Source organism: Asterias amurensis, chromosome 22, assembly GCF_032118995.1.
Source record: "Asterias amurensis chromosome 22, ASM3211899v1".
Lineage (NCBI taxonomy): Eukaryota > Metazoa > Echinodermata > Asteroidea > Forcipulatida > Asteriidae > Asterias > Asterias amurensis.
The window spans coordinates 7,964,884-7,987,556 of NC_092669.1; the positions used below are offsets into that span (position 1 = coordinate 7,964,884).

General features: G+C 36.8%; 1 protein-coding gene across 2 annotated transcripts in view; it reads right to left on the minus strand.

Moving 5' to 3' along the window:
• Nucleotides 1–22,673, minus strand: part of LOC139953503 (uncharacterized) — a 62,173-nt gene that overhangs the window by 30,737 nt on the left and 8,763 nt on the right. For both annotated transcript variants that reach the window (XM_071952931.1, XM_071952930.1), the window contains exons 6-12: nt 21,702–21,928; nt 18,344–18,418; nt 16,187–16,326; nt 7,563–7,721; nt 5,631–6,863; nt 4,721–4,853; nt 3,058–3,210 (exon numbers count right to left, since the gene is read on the minus strand). In XM_071952931.1, the coding sequence (XP_071809032.1) occupies nt 3,058–3,210; nt 4,721–4,853; nt 5,631–6,863; nt 7,563–7,721; nt 16,187–16,326; nt 18,344–18,418; nt 21,702–21,928 (2,120 nt within the window). The remainder of the gene's footprint in view (nt 1–3,057; nt 3,211–4,720; nt 4,854–5,630; nt 6,864–7,562; nt 7,722–16,186; nt 16,327–18,343; nt 18,419–21,701; nt 21,929–22,673) is intronic.

Below are 22,673 nucleotides of genomic sequence, written 5' to 3' on the forward strand. Positions count from 1 at the left end.
ACTTTGTTGTGCTTCATTGTGGGTAAATAGGATACAATAAGGTAAGTCTCTGCAACATACATTCTCAACTTTGTTGTGCTTCATTGTAGGTAAATAGGATACAATAAGGTAAGTCTCTGCAACATACATTCTCAACTTTGTTGTGCTTCATTGTGGGTAAATAGGATACAATAAGGTAAGTCTCTGCAACATACATTCTCAACTTTGTTGTGCTTCATTGTGGGTAAATAGGATACAATAAGGTAAGTCTCTGCAACATACATTCTCAACTTTGTTGTGCTTCATTGTAGGTAAATAGGATACAATAAGGTTAGTCTCTGCAACATACATTCTCAACTTTGTTGTGCTTCATTGTGGGTAAATAGGATACAATAAGGTAAGTCTCTGCAACATACATTCTCAACTTTGTTGTGCTTCATTGTGGGTAAATAGGATACAATAAGGTTAGTCTCTGCAACATACATTCTCAACTTTGTTGTGCTTCATTGAAGGTAAATAGGATACAATAAGGTAAGTCTCTGCAACATACATTCTCAACTTTGTTGTGCTTCATTGTGGGTAAATAGGATACAATAAGGTTAGTCTCTGCAACATACATTCTCAACTTTGTTGTGCTTCATTGAAGGTAAATAGGATACAATAAGGTAAGTCTCTGCAACATACATTCTCAACTTTGTTGTGCTTCATTGTGGGTAAATAGGATACAATAAGGTAAGTCTCTGCAACATACATTCTCAACTTTGTTGTGCTTCATTGTGGGTAAATAGGATACAATAAGGTAAGTCTCTGCAACATACATTCTCAACTTTGTTGTGCTTCATTGTGGGTAAATAGGATACAATAAGGTAAGTCTCTGCAACATACATTCTCAACTTTGTTGTGCTTCATTGTGGGTAAATAGGATACAATAAGGTTAGTCTCTGCAACATACATTCTCAACTTTGTTGTGCTTCATTGTGGGTAAATAGGATACAATAAGGTAAGTCTCTGCAACATACATTCTCAACTTTGTTGTGCTTCATTGTGGGTAAATAGGATACAATAAGGTAAGTCTCTGCAACATACATTCTCAACTTTGTTGTGCTTCATTGTGGGTAAATAGGATACAATAAGGTAAGTCTCTGCAACATACATTCTCAACTTTGTTGTGCTTCATTGTGGGTAAATAGGATACAATAAGGTAAGTCTCTGCAACATACATTCTCAACTTTGTTGTGCTTCATTGTGGGTAAATAGGATACAATAAGGTAAGTCTCTGCAACATACATTCTCAACTTTGTTGTGCTTCATTGTAGGTAAATAGGATACAATAAGGTAAGTCTCTGCAACATACATTCTCAACTTTGTTGTGCTTCATTGTGGGTAAATAGGATACAATAAGGTAAGTCTCTGCAACATACATTCTCAACTTTGTTGTGCTTCATTGTGGGTAAATAGGATACAATAAGGTAAGTCTCTGCAACATACATTCTCAACTTTGTTGTGCTTCATTGTAGGTAAATAGGATACAATAAGGTTAGTCTCTGCAACATACATTCTCAACTTTGTTGTGCTTCATTGTGGGTAAATAGGATACAATAAGGTAAGTCTCTGCAACATACATTCTCAACTTTGTTGTGCTTCATTGTGGGTAAATAGGATACAATAAGGTTAGTCTCTGCAACATACATTCTCAACTTTGTTGTGCTTCATTGAAGGTAAATAGGATACAATAAGGTAAGTCTCTGCAACATACATTCTCAACTTTGTTGTGCTTCATTGTGGGTAAATAGGATACAATAAGGTTAGTCTCTGCAACATACATTCTCAACTTTGTTGTGCTTCATTGAAGGTAAATAGGATACAATAAGGTAAGTCTCTGCAACATACATTCTCAACTTTGTTGTGCTTCATTGTGGGTAAATAGGATACAATAAGGTAAGTCTCTGCAACATACATTCTCAACTTTGTTGTGCTTCATTGTGGGTAAATAGGATACAATAAGGTAAGTCTCTGCAACATACATTCTCAACTTTGTTGTGCTTCATTGTGGGTAAATAGGATACAATAAGGTAAGTCTCTGCAACATACATTCTCAACTTTGTTGTGCTTCATTGTAGGTAAATAGGATACAATAAGGTAAGTCTCTGCAACATACATTCTCAACTTTGTTGTGCTTCATTGTGGGTAAATAGGATACAATAAGGTTAGTCTCTGCAACATACATTCTCAACTTTGTTGTGCTTCATTGTAGGTAAATAGGATACAATAAGGTTAGTCTCTGCAACATACATTCTCAACTTTGTTGTGCTTCATTGTAGGTAAATAGGATACAATAAGGTTAGTCTCTGCAACATACATTCTCAACTTTGTTGTGCTTCATTGAAGGTAAATAGGATACAATAAGGTAAGTCTTAAATTGAAACATTAGTTATCACCAATTAGTTCAACAAAACAATACTTTAAATCAAACAAATCTGGGTTGTTCAACTATCTCTCAAAAATCCATTCTTGAGATCGTACTTTTAAAGATATGTGAATACTTCCAGGCTCCTCAAACTTATCTGGGGAGTGCAAACAACCAGTACTCCTAAAGATTTAAGGTCCACTGCAGAAGATGAACTAACAATGAGGCATTTATTTGCTTGGATCATGTAACAATTCAATCCTTCCAATCTAGTATGCATATGAATCAGATGTACACTTGTGTTTAAACTAAACATCATTAAAAGTCAGAATTCTTGTTTCAATCAAACGAGGCTTGAGTTTTAAAGGTACTTGCGATGTTGAAGTTTGCTAATAATTAATTTAGGATGTATTACTTGTCAAGCTCAAAAAAGGGTCTATTGACAGCTGCATTTGCGAGTGCTGGATACAACTCATTCCCGTCTGAATCAACAATTATTTCAATCTCAGTTTGACAAAAACAACATTCTACTTCATTTTGCAGGACCATGAACCCATTTAAATACTCACAGTCACTTCATCAAATGCTTAGCTTGCCAAATGGTGTAACTCAAAAGAAAGAGAAGAGAGAATAAACATGAAAAACATCAAAAACAGCTTAGTGATTCTCACCTGTAGATTAATATAGGCTATATGATGATGCTCTTGTAGACCATGTAGATGTGTAACTCCACAATGAGTCATCTCTAGACACTGTAGATTAGTACATTGACTAAGGGATGTAAGAGAGCAGCCTGATACATCATGTAGTATGATGGTAGTAACCTGAATCAATAACAATTATAATAATCATCAATTATCTTAATCACAATCATGTTAGCGATAGTACTGTCAAATTAACAAACACCATCAAATGAAAGAAAATAAGAATTGTTCATTATTATTCATTATTTATTATTATGTACCTTGTCTCAATGCTGAATTTTGAAGGTCCTATACATATCCAGTAAACAATCCTTTTACTCAAATTTAAAATACAACTTAAGTTATCGTTTGGATTCAAATGTTGTTGATTATTCAGTTATGATGCTTTTGACAGTCACTTGTCAAGTAGCCCTATACAGGACTCTTTCTTTGTACACAGATACAGAGTCCTAACTATTAAGGCCCGTTTCTAGGGCGGAAAATTTTCAAAGCTTTATAACTCAAATCTTACCTGCAACAAGCCACTAATTTCAACAGATTCACATTCCATGGCGGGCATACATTTTTTTGCAGTGGGTTTTGATTGTCATATATTCTTCACAAATCCATCATTTTCGTGAAATAATGCAGCTCCCAACGTTAAAAAATTCCCGTTTTGATCGTTTTCTCACAGTGTTGTCTGCTGCCATGCGTACGCGTATACAAGACGCAAGATGCAAGACGCATGAATTCTGGGTATTCTCCGTATCTTGACTGCACAACGTTTAACACGCAAACACAACGCAAGATTTGCTTGTCGTGCGTCTTGCGTACACACGTCAGACTGTGAGAGTACGAACGAAAATTTGAATTTCTTAACTTTGGGAGCTGCATTATTTCATGAAAATGACAGATTTGTGAAGAATATATGTCGATCAAAACCCACCGCAGAAAAATATATGCTGCCATGGAATGTGAATCTGTTGAAATTAGTGGTTTCTTGCAGGTAAGATTTGAGTTATAAAGCTTTGAAAATTTTCCGCCCCAGAAATGGACCCTGATATCCAGGACGTCACTGTAGTACAATACGAAAATGTAAGGCCGCCAGGGCTACTTGTCAAGCAAACTTTTTCTCATTGCAAACCCATTGCATATAGAGGCTACAATGCATATTGCATGACAATAATTTGTCCATATTTGCTGGCACAACACAACCAGCTGTAGCCACTTCTATATTCCTTATACATTGTACCACTTATCTTCACTTGGTTTCTGTAGCCACACAAAGAATCAAGAAATTGTTTTTAAAAATGTTATTGGTTTTTAGAAGAGTATATTATATTTTAAAAAATTAGTTTTCAATAATAAAACCCCCAATCAACCAACTTGTGAATTCAAACAGGGTGTTTGTTCATAGATCTTTAGCACCTTGCAAGTCTCACACATATTTTAACAACTTTGGGAGCATTTTGCTTTTAAAACACAAGAAGGAAACAAACTCGTCACTTTTATGGGTCTCAATGTTTGAAAACCTGTGAGACTTCCACAATCCATTTCAATTGCTGGCAAAAACTTCAAATTCTCTCTGCTTTCAAATTGAAATTAATCAAATAATTCTCAAGAGAGGCAAATATGATGTGAGTGTATTTACCTGTGCCAGTGGCGTCTTTGGTTGTGAGGATGACAATAACTGTGCAACAGTAAGATCAGGAAACTTCTTCAAACCATGGGACTTCCTCAACACCTTCCTTGCTTCATCATACTTCATTGAACTCATTAAAGAACTGTACATTAATAATATAACCAATGAAAGAAGACTTTACTGTATTATGTAATCCTACCATAGTTATTCACTTTCACCCTTTATATGTAATAGAGAGAGAAGTATGCATTTCTGTGGGTGCGTTCTATTAGCTTCCCCATGTCGACCCCGCTGTGCTCACTCTGGTGAGCCCCCGACAAGAGCTAATCGAATGATCACAAACGCCCTCTCGTGGTGATGTCATGCACCTCCGGCCAGCCCCCAGAGTGACCTGTTCCACAAGCAGTGCACTTGGGGCTGACCCGGGTGAGCCCCTGGAATGACGTCAAAGCTATTCGAAACCACGGGGGGCAGGACCGGGGGCGAAACGGGGAAGCTAATCGAACCCACCCTGTATAATCTTCACCATCACGGAAACAGTCAAATGTAATTGTGCTGATTTTAAGACTTTTTACATTAAAAATTATTAGAAGTTAAGTTTTGTTTGACAAATATGCATTGTGTTTTAAAACATGGAAATACATCTGGAAATGTCAATTAGGAACTGAAAACTAGCACCAGGACCTCAGTCCACCACCACCCTCCTCTTAAGCATGACATCATGTCTATAACGGTGTCCGTCATTATTACCTCTTACTAATCTGTTTCACTCCTCGCACCGTTAGGCAAGGATTTTTTATATTCCTGAAATCATTCATTGGCACCAAGTACAACAATCATTGCCATTGTTTAAATGGCTTGGCTAGAGTTAACATTAAACATGACAGTACACAAGAGAATACAAGGAATCTGGCTTTACCTGTGAGACACACAATTCTGCTTCCATTGTGACCATCTTGACTCTATATCCAATGAATTACTTTGGCTGTCTTCATTTCCATTCTGGACAATTTCATTATGAGAAGTGTTGACCTTACTAGGTTGAATATCAAGACTTGCACTGCTCACCAATCCATTAACTTTAATATCTCTAGTTTTTATCTGACTTGCATCACTCACTGTTTGAGGATGTTTTACAATTGTGTTACAAGAAGGATTCACAGATTCTGTTACATCATACTGGCTGGATGGTGTTGCTGTTTGAAGATGACTAGCTTTGAATAATACAGAATCTGCTGTAGAATGTTCGGACTGCTTAGCTACATTTGGTTCTTTCCTCCGTTGTGGATAATTATCAGTCATTTCAGGTTGCTTCATGGCCGTAGGTGGTCCTTCCTTCTCTTGTAGATAATTATCAGTCATTTCAGGTTGCTTCATGGCCGTAGTTGGTCCTTCCTTCTCTTGTGGATAATTATCAGTCATTTCAGGTTGCTTCATGGCCGAAGGTGGTCCTTCCTTCTCTTGTAGATAATTATCAGTCATTTCAGGTTGCTTCATGGCCGTAGGTGGTCCTTCCTTCTCTTGTAGATAATTATCAGTCATTTCAGGTTGGTTCATGGCCGTAGTTGGTCCTTCCTTCTCTTGTGGATAATTATCAGTCATTTCAGGCTGGTTTAACACAGTGGGTTCACCTTTTTGCTGTACTGAATCAAGTAATAACTGCTTGTCATCTGGTTGCTTATTACTCGATACCTGTGAAAGGTTTTCATTTGAAATGTTATTTGGCATCATTAATATCGCATCTTCTGAAGAACCAGTGGTAGTGCTGTGTTCCTGCTGCAAAATGCTATCATTACTGGTCACTATGTGATGTTCCTGTATGCTAGTATGTGAAGTGAGCGATTGCTCCACTGTAGTTTGTTTTGATGTCAAAAATACTTCCTGTAATGGGGGATGGGTTTTGTTATCAACCGTAGTTGATACAACTTCCTTTGTAACAATAGCTTTCTCCTTTTGGATTTTTGATAAAATTTCTTGAGTTCTGTCATGTAGATATTGCTGCTGTCTGCTATCCTCTTCTTTTTGCTTCTGTTCTTCTTCTAGCTTCTTCTTTTCCAATAGTACCCGCCTTTTCTGTTCTTGCTCTCGTTTATCTTGTTCTAATCTTTCTTTCCTGTCTCTTTCTTCCTCTTGAAGTTTTTCCATTTTTCTCCTGTGTCAAGAAAAATCTTACATGATTGTGTGTTACATTGTGCGACAAGGGTTCGACTTCAATGTTAATGATAATACAAGGAACATCTAAAATAAAAAAAATGGTATCCCCACCACTGATCACTTCTTATGACTTACAAGTTTTTCTGATGTCACCCTGCATGCACCTGTGCTACATAATGTGTAAACAACAAAAAACACTCGCATTCACAACTGTGGATCCTGCGGAGATTTCTGTTTGCTTGTTTTTTGAATCCTTGTGGAACATTCCCTTCTATATACTTCCTATTTGGAGACCTTTTGTTCCTGATGTCTTTTTTCTCCATCAGGAAGCAAATATATTGAGGGTTGTTAACTGTTGAACGATAGAATAGTTACATGTCGACAAGTTATGTATCATTTTTAAGCTAAGGAAACACTCTTTCTAGCAATGATACTTTTGTAAAATTTGGTTTATGTTTAGTATTTTTTATTGTCCCAGGAACAACTTGTTTTTTCAGTTGTTCAGGTATCACATTTTCCTGTTTTTCATGTGACTGTAAATCATTATGGCAGCTACAAAATGTGACAAGTTTCACATCATAATACATAGTGTTTCTTTCAATGATTGCTTTATTTATATGATAAATGTTTCAAGATGTGTGAATAAACAACAAGTGTAGGCCCTATGTGTCGGCGCTTATACAAATTAGAAACAAACCTTTCATCCTGTTTTTGTTTCTTTTCAGCTTTTTCTTTTTTCTTCTTCTGCTCTTCAGCTCTTCTCAATGATATGATTTCCATCTGCCTATTTTGAAGCTTTCGCTGTAGCCTTTCCTCTCTTAAACGATTCAGCCGGAACTGATACTTCGTTCTCACTCTACAGGTAAGGATAAAAATCATCAACTGATATTTTTTTTTTAATAAGACAACATCAATTAACAGGAATCTTGGCTGACCATCTGACTGGCCTCGCTAGTAAGGTTAATTTGTTCATTATCCTAAATAAAATACATCAAATATGGTAGCAAATAAGCATACGCAGGTACATGTGTATGAACAGGAATTGAACATCAATATTGAAAATTTACAAGTTAAAAGAATCAAAACAGATAAGTTAGTCCAACAGAGGGTGTACATTGTTCTAATAGCATCCAATAGCGTAGAATGGTCCTTGCTTGTGCTAACGGCAGAAAAATAATGAAGACTACCATTAACCATTCATTGGAAATTAAGTGAACACATTTTGTACCTTCAGTGATGATTTCGAGGAAGTACCCATACGAGGAACGAGTACTCGCAAATCACTCGAAGCAACTCCTTTACCACACTCGAGTTTTGCGTGCGTGGAGCGAGCGAGTGCGAGCGAGGAACGGGGGAGTTCGAGGGAGATTCGAGGGCTATCATTTTGTCCCATAGATTCCACTCTTGCGAGGAGCGTTCATGCGTAAAATCTGACCTCGGATTCAGCGTAGTTGCCTGACTGGGAACTCAGAATGTCCGCTCAGCCAGCACATAATAAAAAGGCTGACGATAAGGAATCTCCATCAATACAGGGAGCAGTGGCGGCGTACAAAGCAAAAATGTTGAAGTATTGTTATACTTTGTATCAAGTTACAACATAGTATAACAATTTTGTATCTTTTGCGATTGTAGCTACAAGTGCGGCACATCTAAGGGAATTTTGATGCCTGGAGTGGCTGGCTTTGGGAGCATCACGTTTTTTTATTTTATCCATGGCAATTATTTAAATGGTTGGAGGTCCGGCTGTTATCATGTCCCACAGTCCATATTTTTTAAAGAGCAAAATCAGCGCCATGGTGACGACCGGTAAACATCACGATGTGGTAAACGTTTTGAAAGGAACATTTTGAATAAAATAAATATTACAGGGGTACATCCTTAATAATTTGTATTCACTGTATATCAGACTAATAATATAAGAAGGAAGCGAATTCGAAAAAGAACTTTTTTTTTAAATATAAGTTCAGAATGTCTGACCTCCCCTCTGGTATATTTTTGCCGTTGTTGGACACATTCAGTAAACAACTTTTTTATTATTATTAAGAATATCGGTATTTTAATATTGGCCGGCATTCGATCCTTTTGTTATATTTTTGCCGTTGTGTGATAAATGCATTTAAAAGACCTTTTTTCTTTTTATTACAGAAAAATCCGTATTCGTCTTTTAATAATGCCGGAATTTGAGTATTGGTGAACATTTGTAAACAAGTTAAGAATGTCCGACCTCCCCTATGTTTTATATTTTTTTTCCCCTTTTTTAATTACAAGACGGTCCGTTTTCCTTCTTTTAATAATGCCTGCACTCGAGTATTAGGGAACATTTGTTAACAAATTGACCCCCTCCCCTCTGGTATATTTTTGCCGTTGTGGGATAAATGCAATTACAAACTTTTTCAAAAAATAATACAAGAATACCGTATCCGTCTTTTAATAATGCCAGCATTTGAGTTTAATGGAACATTTGTTATTAAGTTGACCTCCCCTCCGGTAATATGTTTGCCGTTGTGGGATAAATGCAGTTAAAACCATTTTTTTTTTTTTTTTTTTTTTTTTTATTTTTTATACAAGAATGTCCGCATTCCGTCTTTAAATAATAACGGCATCAGTATTGGTGATTTTTTTTTTACAAGTTGAGAATTAATGTCGGACATCCCCTCTTTGTTATGTTTGCTGTTGTGGGATAAATGCAGTTTAAAACGGTTTGTTTTAAATTACATGAAGGTCCAAATTCCGTCTTTTAATAATGCCGGCATTCGAGTATTGGGGAATATTTTTTCAACAACCTCTCTTTGTTACATTTTTGCCGTTGTGGGATATTGCAGTTAAAAACTTTTCTATTAAATACAACCATGGAGCATACAATGTCCGTATTCTGTCTTTTAAAAATGAACACGTTAGAATGTCCGACCTCCCCTCTGTTATATATTTTTCCGTTGTGGGACAAATGCAGTTAAACACTTTTTTTATTACAAAAAATTCCGTATTCCGTAATCTGTTAAAAATGCTGCTTACAGTAATTCTAACTCTCAATCAAATTGGCCCAAACCAGCTCTAGTTTACCCAACAACAACTGGTCTTAAAAGCTTGTGTGGTATTTTTACGTTTTCGAACTTATTTCCAAGAACCATGAACTGAAAACTAGCAAGGGCCCTGATGATGGGAGCATACTAAAATCGACTACAGGATCCTGGATTGGTCGTGGCTGTTTTATGTATAAATAATCGATTAGTAAAAACAGATTTCAAATATTCAAATTTTCAAATAATATGAAGTTAGGATGGTCCTATAGCCTCTGAGCATTGCTTTTTATTTTGTACATAAGGTATCAAAACTTCGCTGTTTTGAAAGCACTTGCAAACGTAAAGGAGTTTGAGTTAGTTGGTGCGTTGGTGCTCATAGTTTCTTCCACTATTGGCTCACTTTAAACCCCAACAACAAAACCGTCTTCACAAAAGCTGCGTTCGCACCTCTGTTGTGGTTTGTTATAATTAGCTGAATCATCCAAACAAGCCTGATCTCTCAAAATTTGCCAAACAATGGCGGACCAACGCCTCACTAAACATCTCCTCATGTGTGCATTGTTTGCGATGCTCCTTGCTGGGTCTGACATTGTAAAAGAGGACACAAGCAGAAAGGTTTTAAGACACTTCCAGGTACTGGTTGCTAGCGTTCTGGTAATGCCTCTCTGCTTTCAAATACCAAATAAAGTACTTACAACAACGCAGTTCTGATGATCAAATAAAAAAAAAATCCCGATCGTGGAAACTTCTTCAATTGTTAACTGCATTTATCCCTAAACGGCAAAAATACAACATAGGGAAGGTCGGACATTTTTAACTTGTAAAAAAAAATGTTCCCCAATACTCAAATGCCGGCATTCTTATAAGACGAAATACGGATTGTTTTTAAAACAATTTTGTAAATAAAAAAGAGCTCCTTTCCCCTCCCAGGTGTATTTTTTCTTCCCATTTACGCTCAGTCGATTAATATTTTCCCTGTCCTTTAATATTTGCTCGTCCATGTTCATTTCCCCGTCCCATGTTTTATTTGTTCTTCCCATGTTTTTCTCAGTCGATTAATATCCCAATGCCTCCCCACCCCAAGGGTTATTTCCCCTTCCTAGTTTTTTGTTTTCCCATCCTGGGTTGTTTCAATCTATTTATCTACCCAAAATACACCAAAATGCCCCATGCAACAACTCCTGAGTGACATCAAAGGTAAAAAAAATCAAAATATCCCCTTAGATGTGCCGCAATTATACTGGGGTTCTTATACAACATGTTACATTTGTTGTAACTTGATACAAAGTATAACACTTCGACATTTTTTGCTTTGTACGCCGCCTGCCCACATTTTTTGACCACACTTATTGCTGAGACTCTGCTGGTTGGGATGGTGCAATACTAGGGGAGAAAAAAAAACTGGGTATAGTAGGAATTAACCTGGGAGAGGGAAGGGAGGGGGAATATTACGGGGGGGGAGAACAAAAACGGGAAGGGGAATAAACCTAGGACGGGGAAATAAACCTAGGACGGAAATAAACCTAGGACGGGAATAAACCTGGCGGGGAAATAAACCCGGGACGGGGAGATGCTTAGGGAGAAAAAAAAACAGCTGAGGGAAATAAACCTAATGGGCGGGGAATAAACCTTGGACGGGGAATAAACCTGGGACGGGAAAATGCTTGGGGAGAAAAAAAAAAAACAGGAAGGGAAAATAAACCATAGGACGGGGAATAAACCTGGGACGGGGAAATGAACCTGGTACTGTGAAATAAACCTAGGACGGGAATAAACTTGGAGACGGGGAAATATACCTGGGACGGGGAAATATTAAGGGACAAAGAAAACAGGGGAAACAACCCAGGACGGCGAAATAATTATTACGGGACCGAGAAAAAAAACTGGAAGTGGAAATAAACCTGGGACGGGGAAATGCTTAGGGAGAAAAAAAAGGAAAGGGAAATAAACCTAGGACGGGGAATAAACCTCGGACGCGAATAAACCTAGGACGGGGAATAAACCTTGGACGGGGAAATAAACCTAGGACGGGAATAAACCTTGGACGGAAATAAACCTGGGACGGAAATAAACCTAGGACGGGAAATAAACCTAGGACGGGAATAAACCTTGGACGGAAACAAACCTGGGACGGAAATAAACCTTGGACGGAAATAAACCTAGGACGGGAAATAAACCTAGGACGGGAAATAAACCTAGGACGGGAAATAAACCTAGGACGGGAAATAAACCTAGGACGGGAATAAACCCGAGATGGGAAATAAACCCGGGACATGGAAATATTAAGGGACAGAAAAAAAGGGAAAACAAATGGCGAAATAATTTTTACGAGACCGAGAAAAAAACCGAAGTGGAAATAAACTGGGTCGGGGAAATAAACTTGGTACGGGGAAATACTGAGGGATAAAAAAAGGAAGGGAAATAAACCTAGGAAGGGAATAAACCTGGAACGGGAATAAACCCGGGACGGAAAATAAACCCGGACGGAAAATAAACCCAGGATGGGAAATAAACCTGTTCTGTCAATATGGAAATGTAATACATTCGTTTTTGTAACAAAGATGTGTTACACTTTTCAAAACCCTTTCTGTGTAGCCCCCCTAGAGAAGCTGTATGGCACCGTCTTCAATTGGGTGTTATTTTTCAATCAGAAATCAACGTTTGTCTTCACGGGTCAGTGATCCTCGAAGACCCCTCGAAACCCCTCGCTTCCCAGTAGTTTCTACAGCTATGTGGATCGTGTGGCTTGCGTGCGTTTGCGTGCGAGGGATTTGACTTTTCGAGGGGTAAAATTTGCCCTCGTTAAAACTCGATAAAACTCGACCTCGCTCGTCTTGCTCGAATGTTTTTGGGGTACTGCCTCGAGATCACCACTGTTCATGTACACTGTGATCACAATTGATTAGCGCTTAATACAGTTCAGTGTTACATTACAAAATACTCTATCATTGCATGTATGGGGAGCCTGGTGGTTTTTTCCCTCCTCAAATGAGGTTAAAATGGAGAATGTCAAATTGCTGGGGTTTGTTTTAATGTGTTTATTTTATTCAATAATTGTTTAATGATCATCACAATCACAGTATTTTCTTTTTTTGATTGCTATACAAAAATCTAGAAAGAAATAGTTCAAGTCCACCTGGGTGTCTTTGCTTCCCAACAGACCCCCATTTTCATTCAAGCTTAATTAATGGAGCTACATTTACAGAGTGGAGGGTAAACAAGTTTCCATTTGTTGTTTGTTGTGAAAGCAATGTCAAATGACAAGAATCTATACGAGTTATAATACAAATAGTAAAATGCCTTATGAGTGGCATTGTCGCAGAATATAATCAATATAACATTTGGCTTTTCCATTTCTGTGAATACACTCTGCCACAACACACTAGTATGCTTCCAATTATGTTAGTTTGTAAGTTGCACTCCAGTGATTCAAACCCTATATTGAAGACTGAACCACACTTATGCTGATGACCTACAACTCAACATAACATTTGATCATAAGAATCCTATATTGAAGACTGAACCACACTTATGCTGATGACCTACAACTCAACATAACATTTGATCATAAGAAGGCTTTCAGACTAGATGAAGCACTAAAGTCACTTTCTTCTTGTGTGGTAGACATCAACATTTGGATGACAAATAACAAATTGGTTCTATTTATAGCCTTCGTTGCCTTGGGAATGTTACTCTCAATGTAGGTTCCACAGTTATTGTACCTTCTAAACCAGCCAGGAACCTTGGTGCTTACTTTGATTGTAATATGTCTATGTTAGAGCAAGTTAATCATTTATGTAAGTCTGTTACGTTCCATCAAAAAACATATCTCAAATTAGGAAGTACATTAATGAAGATATCTGTCATAGTGCTGTACGCTGTCATAATTTGTCCAGATTAGACTATTGCAACTGCCTTTTAACATCTGTTCCCCAGTGAAGCGGCTGCAAAGTTTACAGAACTGAGCAGCTCGCATTATCTTTAGCTAGATTGTCGTCATGACTCCAGTCCTCTACTTAAATCTCTCCACTGGCTTCCCGTAAAAGAAAGAGTTCTCTTCAAAATCTTTTGTTTGTTTTTAAAGCCTTCCTGACCAGACGCCATTATACAACGTATATCAAGGATTGCTTTACTTTTCATAATTCATCTCGCCCTAATCTCCGCTGTTCTCGAGACCCATTTTTGCTTACCATTCCTAGGACCCGTAGCAAATCTGGCGATCCCACATTCACTGTAACTGCATCCACAGAATGGCACAACATCCCTTCTTTCGTTAAAGCCGCAAAATCCACAGACCAATTCAAAAAACTTCTGAAACACATCTCTTCCTTGTTTAAGCTTTCTTCTTTTTCTGATGCTTTTCAAACATTGTGTATGTAGGGTTTCTAATTACCTATTACCTAATTATTATTATTATTATTATTATTATTATTATTATTATTATTATTATTATTATTATTATTATTATTATTATTATTATTATTATTATTATTATTATTATTATTATTATTATTATTATTATTATTATTATTATTATTATTATTATTATTATTATTATTATTATTATTATTATTATTATTATTATTATTATTATTATTATTATTATTATTATTATTATTATTATTATTATTATTATTAATATTAATATTAATATTAATATTAATATTAATATTATTATTATTATTATTATTATTATTATTATTATTATTATTATTATTATTATTATTATTATTATTATTATTATTATTATTATTATTATTATTATTATTATTATTATTATTATTATTATTATTATTATTATTATTATTATTATTATTATTATTATTATTATTATTATTATTATTATTATTATTATTATTATTATTATTATTATTATTATTATTATTATTATTATTATTATTATTATTATTATTATTATTATTATTATTATTATTATTATTATTATTATTATTATTATTATTATTATTATTATTATTATTATTATTATTATTATTATTATTATTATTATTATTATTATTATTATTATTATTATTATTATTATTATTATTATTATTATTATTATTATTATTATTATTATTATTATTATTATTATTATTATTATTATTATTATTATTATTAAAGGGTACTTTTTCCTAACAAAAGACACAATGTCCACAGATTTACATTAAACTTACACAGTTTGAAGATTATGACAGTAGAAAGCTTCCCTTGAAATTTTACTTACTGAGGTGCTGTAGTTTTTGAGAAATGAGTTAAAGTAATAATTTTCGTCTCAGTTTTAGCATGTAAAAACGTATTAACCAGTTATGCTATGGTTTTGGTATAATATCATAACTGGTTAAGGGGATTTTACATGCAAAAATTAATTTGGTCTCATGAGACGAAAATGATTTTGTGACTTGTTTTACTCATTTCTCAAAAAATACACAACCTTAGTTGGTAATATTTGAAGGGAAGCTTTCTCTTCAAACCCTGTAAGTTTAATGTAAATCTGTGGACATTTTGAAAAAGTACGGTTATCCTTATTTGTTGCCTATGTATTCTACACTTTATACTGCACTCTGTTTACAAGTGTCTGCCAAGTCTTGCAGAGAAAACAGGCACATGTAACTTGGGCTTGAATAAAAAGACCCCTGCGTTCTAGAACAGATTATCTTAACCACTAGACATCACACTATCGATGTCTAGGTTTAAACAATAATACCACACATTTACAGATTAAATATTAACTATTATATACCTAATGTATAGAATCCTCTAATCTGATTGGATGGAAATAGCTATGTCCCGTTCTTCTACCAAGATGACGTCATAGTGACTATGCCCGGGGCATAGTCAACTGACTATGCCCGCTCTGAAAATGACGCAATTTTGATCTGTATGATGTACGACTAGCGTTCCGTGTCACGGCGTGACCTTTCTTCGCAGACGACCTTTCACCGTATAGTCAGAGTGTTGTTGATAAGAAGACTTTATTCGGTATATAAAAGAAATATTGACTGTTTTATAATCGGGGAACAGTTAAATTATAGGCCCTCGGTGATGTCAAAACCATGGCTATGCCCTTAGCCTCGCTTCGGGCATAGTCATGGTTTTGGCACCACCTTGGGTCTATAATTTTAACTGTGCCCCTCATAGCAGTCAATATTTCCATACTATAACATCATTTGTCTCAAACAAATTAAATGACATTATTTTTAAAACAGTGGGTTGAAGCCACTGCTATGTTACTCATTCACAAAAAAAACACTCAAAGTTCTCTTCAACTGTTAAATGTTAAAGGTATCAATGTGTGCTTTACCTGTAGGAACGGAATGCTGCTTGTATCTTGATAGTAGCGTGCAATCTCTGTAATTGTTGGCGTTGTCTTACTGTAGCAAGATGTTGCTCAAACTCTTCTCTCTCCTCCTCTGTCCTACGAGCAAACTCCTCAATATCAGCCTGAAAAACAAACATAATGGAATTTTACTTCATGTAGTTGAAGTGTTTGCAATAAAAACTGCTCAAAACTTGACAAAACTACTCTTCAAGACACTGGACACTTTTGGTAATTGCCAAAGACCAGTCTTCTCATTTGGTGTATCTCAACATATATATGCATAAATTGGTCATCAAAGTTGTGAGATATTAATGAAAGAAAAAAAAAACCTTGTCCCACAAAGTTGTGTGCTTTCAGATGCTTGATTTCGAGACCTCAAAATCTAATTCAGAGGTCTCTAAATCAAGTTCATGGAAAAATACTTCTTTCCCCAAAACTATGGCACTTCAGAGGGAGCTGTTTCTCACAATGTTTTATACATCACCCTCTCCCATTAATCTGTACCAAGTAAGGTTTTATGCCACTAATTATTTTGAGTAGTAACCAATAGTGTCCAGTGCATTTAAGCAAAGTAAGTTACTTTAGTGTTGAGCGACCTCAAATAATTACAAACAAGTTGGCTTCTCTGGTACAAAGCCAATACGCAAAAGGTTGTAAATTGAATACTCTCACAATTATGACAATAGTCCCAAACATAATCTCAAACTGGAATGAATGGGCCATATTTTTGACCATGTGAGGGCGCTCTCAATCACTTCCGGGGGTATATTTATTCGTACGCAAAACATATATGAAAGACCGGAACACGTTAACAACACAGACATCTAATCCATCACGGACAATAAGACATTTGAAGGAGCCTTAAAACTACGGTGCAACAAAAGTGACAGAACGCCTATTGAAACTGTGCACGACGACAAATCGCATATACCCCCGGAAGTGATAAAAATACTCTTGAGGGCGCCCTCACGCGACCAAAGATACGACGCATTGAAGAGTTTTTCAGTCATTAATTCTCAGCACTGAGAGTTGTACACAATCTGACAGAACTTACAAAAACTGTTCATTTTCAACCTTACTTTCATGGTTATAAGTGATTGGTGAAATATGGTTCTATTTGCAAATGATCTTGAGCACTAAAAATCAACCCTAAAGTATAGGAGCAATCAGATCCTCAAGCTCTTAATCAACCCTAATGTAAAGTATAGGAGCAATCAGATCCTCAAGCTCTTAATCAACCCTAATGTAAAGTATAGGAGCAATCAGATCCTCAAGCTCTTAATCAACCCTTATGTAAAGTATAGGAGCAATCAGATCCTCAAGCTCTTAATCCACCCTAATGTAAAGTATAGGAGCAATCAGATCCTCAAGCTCTTAATCAACCCTTATGTAAAGTATAGGAGCAATCAGATCCTCAAGCTCTTAATCCACCCTAATGTAAAGTATAGGAGCAATCAGATCATCAAGCTCTTAATCAACCCTAATGTAAAGTATAGGAGCAATCAGATCCTCAAGCTCTTAATCCACCCTTATGTAAAGTATAGGAGCAATCAGATCCTCAAGCTCTTAATCCACCCTTATGTAAAGTATAGGAGCAATCAGATCATCAAGCTCTTAATCAACCCTAATGTAAAGTATAGGAGCAATCAGATCCTCAAGCTCTTAATCCACCCTTATGTAAAGTATAGGAGCAATCAGATCCTCAAGCTCTTAATCAACCCTTATGTAAAGTATAGGAGCAATCAGATCATCAAGCTCTTAATCAACCCTAATGTAAAGTATAGGAGCAATCAGATCCTCAAGCTCTTAATCCACCCTTATGTAAAGTATAGGAGCAATCAGATCCTCAAGCTCTTAATCCACCCTAATGTAAAGTATAGGAGCAATCAGATCATCAAGCTCTTAATCAACCCTAATGTAAAGTATAGGAGCAATCAGATCATCAAGCTCTTAATCAACCCTAATGTAAAGTATAGGAGCAATCAGATCCTCAAGCTCTTAATCAACCCAAGCTCTGTCCCTTTTTTTATTGTTAGATTCAAGTAAATTTATGCACTTTGGAGAGTCACTTCATATTCCTGACTAAATAATGCATTTTACAGAAACTACATTGTTGATCTGTAGACGACACTTCATTACCTGTTGTTTCTCAAGATTGTCTTGGGTTTCCTTGGCCTCTAACAGCAACTCTTTATCTGCTCTGGCATTAGCAATCTTAAAGACAAACAAACAAAACTTTAAGCATTGCAAATTGTTGAGTATTTGGTACATAGTACATGTATAACAGTATTCTTGAGTGGAAACCACACATGAGAACCAAAATCAAGCATGAGAGTAGGCTGTTTCACATCATCCTGGCTTGAACACCATATCCAGTGGGATCAATCTTATTGCGGTTGAAAACAAAGAATGAATTTTGGTACATAGAATGTTAGAACCTTAATGGACAATTCGGCCCAACCTGAATAGAGAACTGCTATCGTTGCCATTGAGCTCGCACAATACAATTTCACCATCGCTGCCCTTAGCGGAACAAGACGGGCGGGAAAACTGAATGAGTTAGGCAGTAGATATACCTTTTTCTGGTAAGTAATTCTATAGATGACCAGCGTTTACATGGAGTTGGTTTTACAGCTAAAAAACGACTCCTTAGGCAAATGTATGATCAGGGATGCCAGTGGTGCTGAATTTTTTTTTTGGAAGGAAAAGGGGTCACCCCCCCCCCATACCAAAAAACAATAAAAACATTACAGCACTTTTTTAATAAAACATAAAGAAAAAGAAAATTCTGACCCCCCCCCCCTCATGCAAAAGGGCATGAATAGTCTGATTTTAGTCTTGAATTTTCCAATTCTATATATCACAAATTTCAAATTATTTTTTTTCCAGTTTTAGGACGATCTTACCCTCTTATTTCTGCTTTTATACTCCCTTTTTTGTCAACCATTTTGATGGGTTCGTAATGTGAGGATCGGTTGTATAAAAAACTTCTTTTGCAATTAAATTTTTCGATCGGTGTCAGCAACGCACATTACTGGGAGGGTCCAACAACTTATCGTCAACTCGCTTGGTGCCGTCAACTCGTCGTCAACTCCTCCAAAATAAATTTAAAATCCACAAAAGATGCATAAAACTATACAATATAAGCTAAAAAAGAATTTGAAAAGTTTTAGGCTACATTTCGATTGGAAGAATTTTGTTTTTTGATCATGAAAAAAATATCTCTAAGCTACAAAGCCGTCGGTCGCCATCGGTCGCCATCTTGCTTTTTCACAGGCCTGACAAAAATGGACAACAGAGGGCGCTTTCCTGCATTTGGAATAGTCTTGCCTCAAGGCGTGAATGATTGGTACTGCATGTGTAGTATGTACTGCAATTTTTGTTAGTTGATCGCTGAGGCCTTAGGTCAAGACTAGTTCATACCTGCCATCTTGAAAGTGGTTCAGTTGACGAGTTGACAGCGAGTTGACGGCAGATATTATATTATATATTTTCTCTGGCCAGATGAATTACGGAGCGCCGGAAATTTGTTTTCAATAAAATATATTTTCTCCAGCCAGATGAAAAACGGAACGCCGGAAATCTATTTTCAATAAAATATATTTTCTCCGACCAGATGAAACACGAAGCGCCGGAAAAGTTTTGTTTGTTTTGGGTGTTTTTTTTTCGGCCAGATGAAACACAGAGCGCCGGAAAAAATCGGGGTAAATTTGAAAAAGCCTGAATTCTGGCAATAGCCGGAAAACTGGCATCCCTGTATGATCAGTGAGCGTCCGATGACTCTGCATCTTAAATTGACCAACCAACAGTATGTCATAGTTATTAATGCCTATGCACCAACCCTGGATTCTGATGAGGAAGCTAAGAACAGTTCTATGCTGCCCTTAATAACGTCCTTACTTCAATTCCCAAGGATGATAAGATTGTCATCGAATCATTGGTAAAGAAGGTGTAGGGAAAACCAACTCCAACACTCTCCTTCTTCTTAGCAAGTGGCTGAGCATAAAGTAGTCATCAACAAAACCATCTTCGGACCGAGAGATAAGTATAAGTTAACCTGGAGACACCCCCGCTCGAAAAATTAGCACCTCCTTGTCCGGCGTTGAGGTCTAAATGATGTTCGCATCACACATGTCATAAGAGGTGCGGAGTGGACGGAGTGGATGGAAAACTCTTCAATCTTGCCCAATTACATGCCAAAACCAAGACCACTGTGACTGCAGTAAATCTGCTTGAGTATGCAGATGATTGTGCAATAGTTGCACACTCCGAAGCTGGCTTACAATCCACTCTAAACCTCTCATGATGCAAACAAACGTCTGGGGCTGTCTCTCAACATTAACAAAACTAAGGCCCTTCATCAACCTGCTCCTGGTCAACTCTCACCTGCTCCTAAAATCCTCATTAGTGGACAAGAACTTGAAAATGTAGAGCACTTTGCCTATGTCGGCAGTCACCTTTCCCAGAAAGCCAACATCGATAATGAGATTCATCACAGAATGAAATGTGCGAGTTCTGCCTTCGGAAGGCTGATGCATCGTGTTTTCAATGATCATGATCTACAAACTCAAACCAAACTTCTTATTAACAGTATTGTTGTAATCCCCTCACTCCTGTACGGTTGCGAAAACTTGGGTTACATATTGCAGGAACTTGCTGACATTGGAACGCTACCACCAGCGATGCTTCAGAAGGATTCTTAACATGAAATGGCAGGACCGCCACATGAATGCAAGTGTCCTCACTGAAGCAAAAAAAAACACCAGCACTGAAACTATGATCACCAAACACCAGCCGAGATGGTCGGGCCAATGTGTGCAGATATGTAAAATGAGCGCATTCCGAAGAAAGTAATCTTTTCCCAGCTAAGCCACGGACATCGAAACGCTATGAAGACACCCTTAAGGCATCGCTACAAAAGTGTACATGTAGCATCAACACTGCATCCTGGGAGGAGCAGACAGGAGATGGAGCCTCATGGCAACAACTGTAGCACAGAGGCATAGCTACGTAGCTTTGAAATAAATCGTCTAGCTCAGGCAACCGTGACGCACAGTTTAGAAGAAGAGGGACAAGAAAGACATCTACATGGTCCAACTCCCTTTAACGACAAACTGTGACATCTGCCTGAGAGTATGTGGCTCACGGATCGGACTTTTGAGTCATCGACGGAGTCACCTAATAGGCACCAACTACCTCAACCCTAATAACTTTGTTTATCTGTGGAGAACATCCCCCGACATCGGGGGATTGCCTATTATTATTATTATTACTATTACTTTACCTACATATTAAACGCATTTTTATCACAAATTTCTTCAAAAACATTAATACTTTTAATGAAAAGAAGTTTCCAAACACAAACCATAATTAATCAATCCAGTGGACTATAATTTTAAGAGAGTCGTTTAAATGTAAGTGAAACTCCAGTCTAACATCACTTCAGTCTGTTCAGTTCAAGAATTATCCAATATTTGGCATAATCTGTGCAAATTACCTGTCTGTTGAGTTCCATTTCATGAAGTTCATCGTTGTGTTGCTTTTGCTTTTTTTCTCTGTTTAGGTTCTTTGCTTTATGTCTTATTTTGTCTTGTTGAACCCGTTCTTCAATTTCTCTGTTCATATCAAGATCACGCTGTTTGAGTTTATGATGTAATTGTTGTAGTTGCAACAAGGCTTCTTGCTCTAATTGGGCAGCTCTTACTTTTTCTATAGGATCAAAATCTGAAACATAAGAATCAACCAGAAAAGATTATTATTTGAATCTATATCAAGCAACGATTCAACATTCCCGATTGCATACCTGCAAGATGTGCAAGATGGTGTAACCCTTTACAGACCAAATTGGCTGTAATAACCTAGTACCACAAGGTGGGAGGGATTGGCTGCAATGTGATAAGATGGCCACTGGTGATATCTAGAGGGCTCAGAAATGTGCAAAATTTAATACACAGAAGGAAAATTATACCCATGAATGGTTGCATGTGCGCTGGCAGTATACTTTTAAGTATAAAGAGGGCAACCAAGGTCAAAGTCAGTTTCATTCAGACGCATTCAGATGCATTCAGATGCATTCAGATGCATTCAGATGTATCCAGATGCATTCAGATGCATTCAGATGCATTCAGATGCATTCAGATGCATTCAGATGCATTCAGATGAATTCAGATGAATTCAGATGCATTCAGATGCATTCAGATGCATTCAGATGCATTCAGATGCATTCAGATGCATTCAGATGCATTCAGATGCATTCAGATGCATTCAGATGCATTCAGATGCATTCAGATGCATTCAGATGCATTCAGATGCATTCAGACGCATTCAGACGCATTCAGACGCATTCAGACGCATTCAGATGCATTCAGATGTATCCAGATGCATTCCAATGCATTATTCAGATACATTCATTTCCCAATAAATAGAGTCTCCATAAAAAGTGGGGGAAAATGCAAGCCTTTCATGCCAT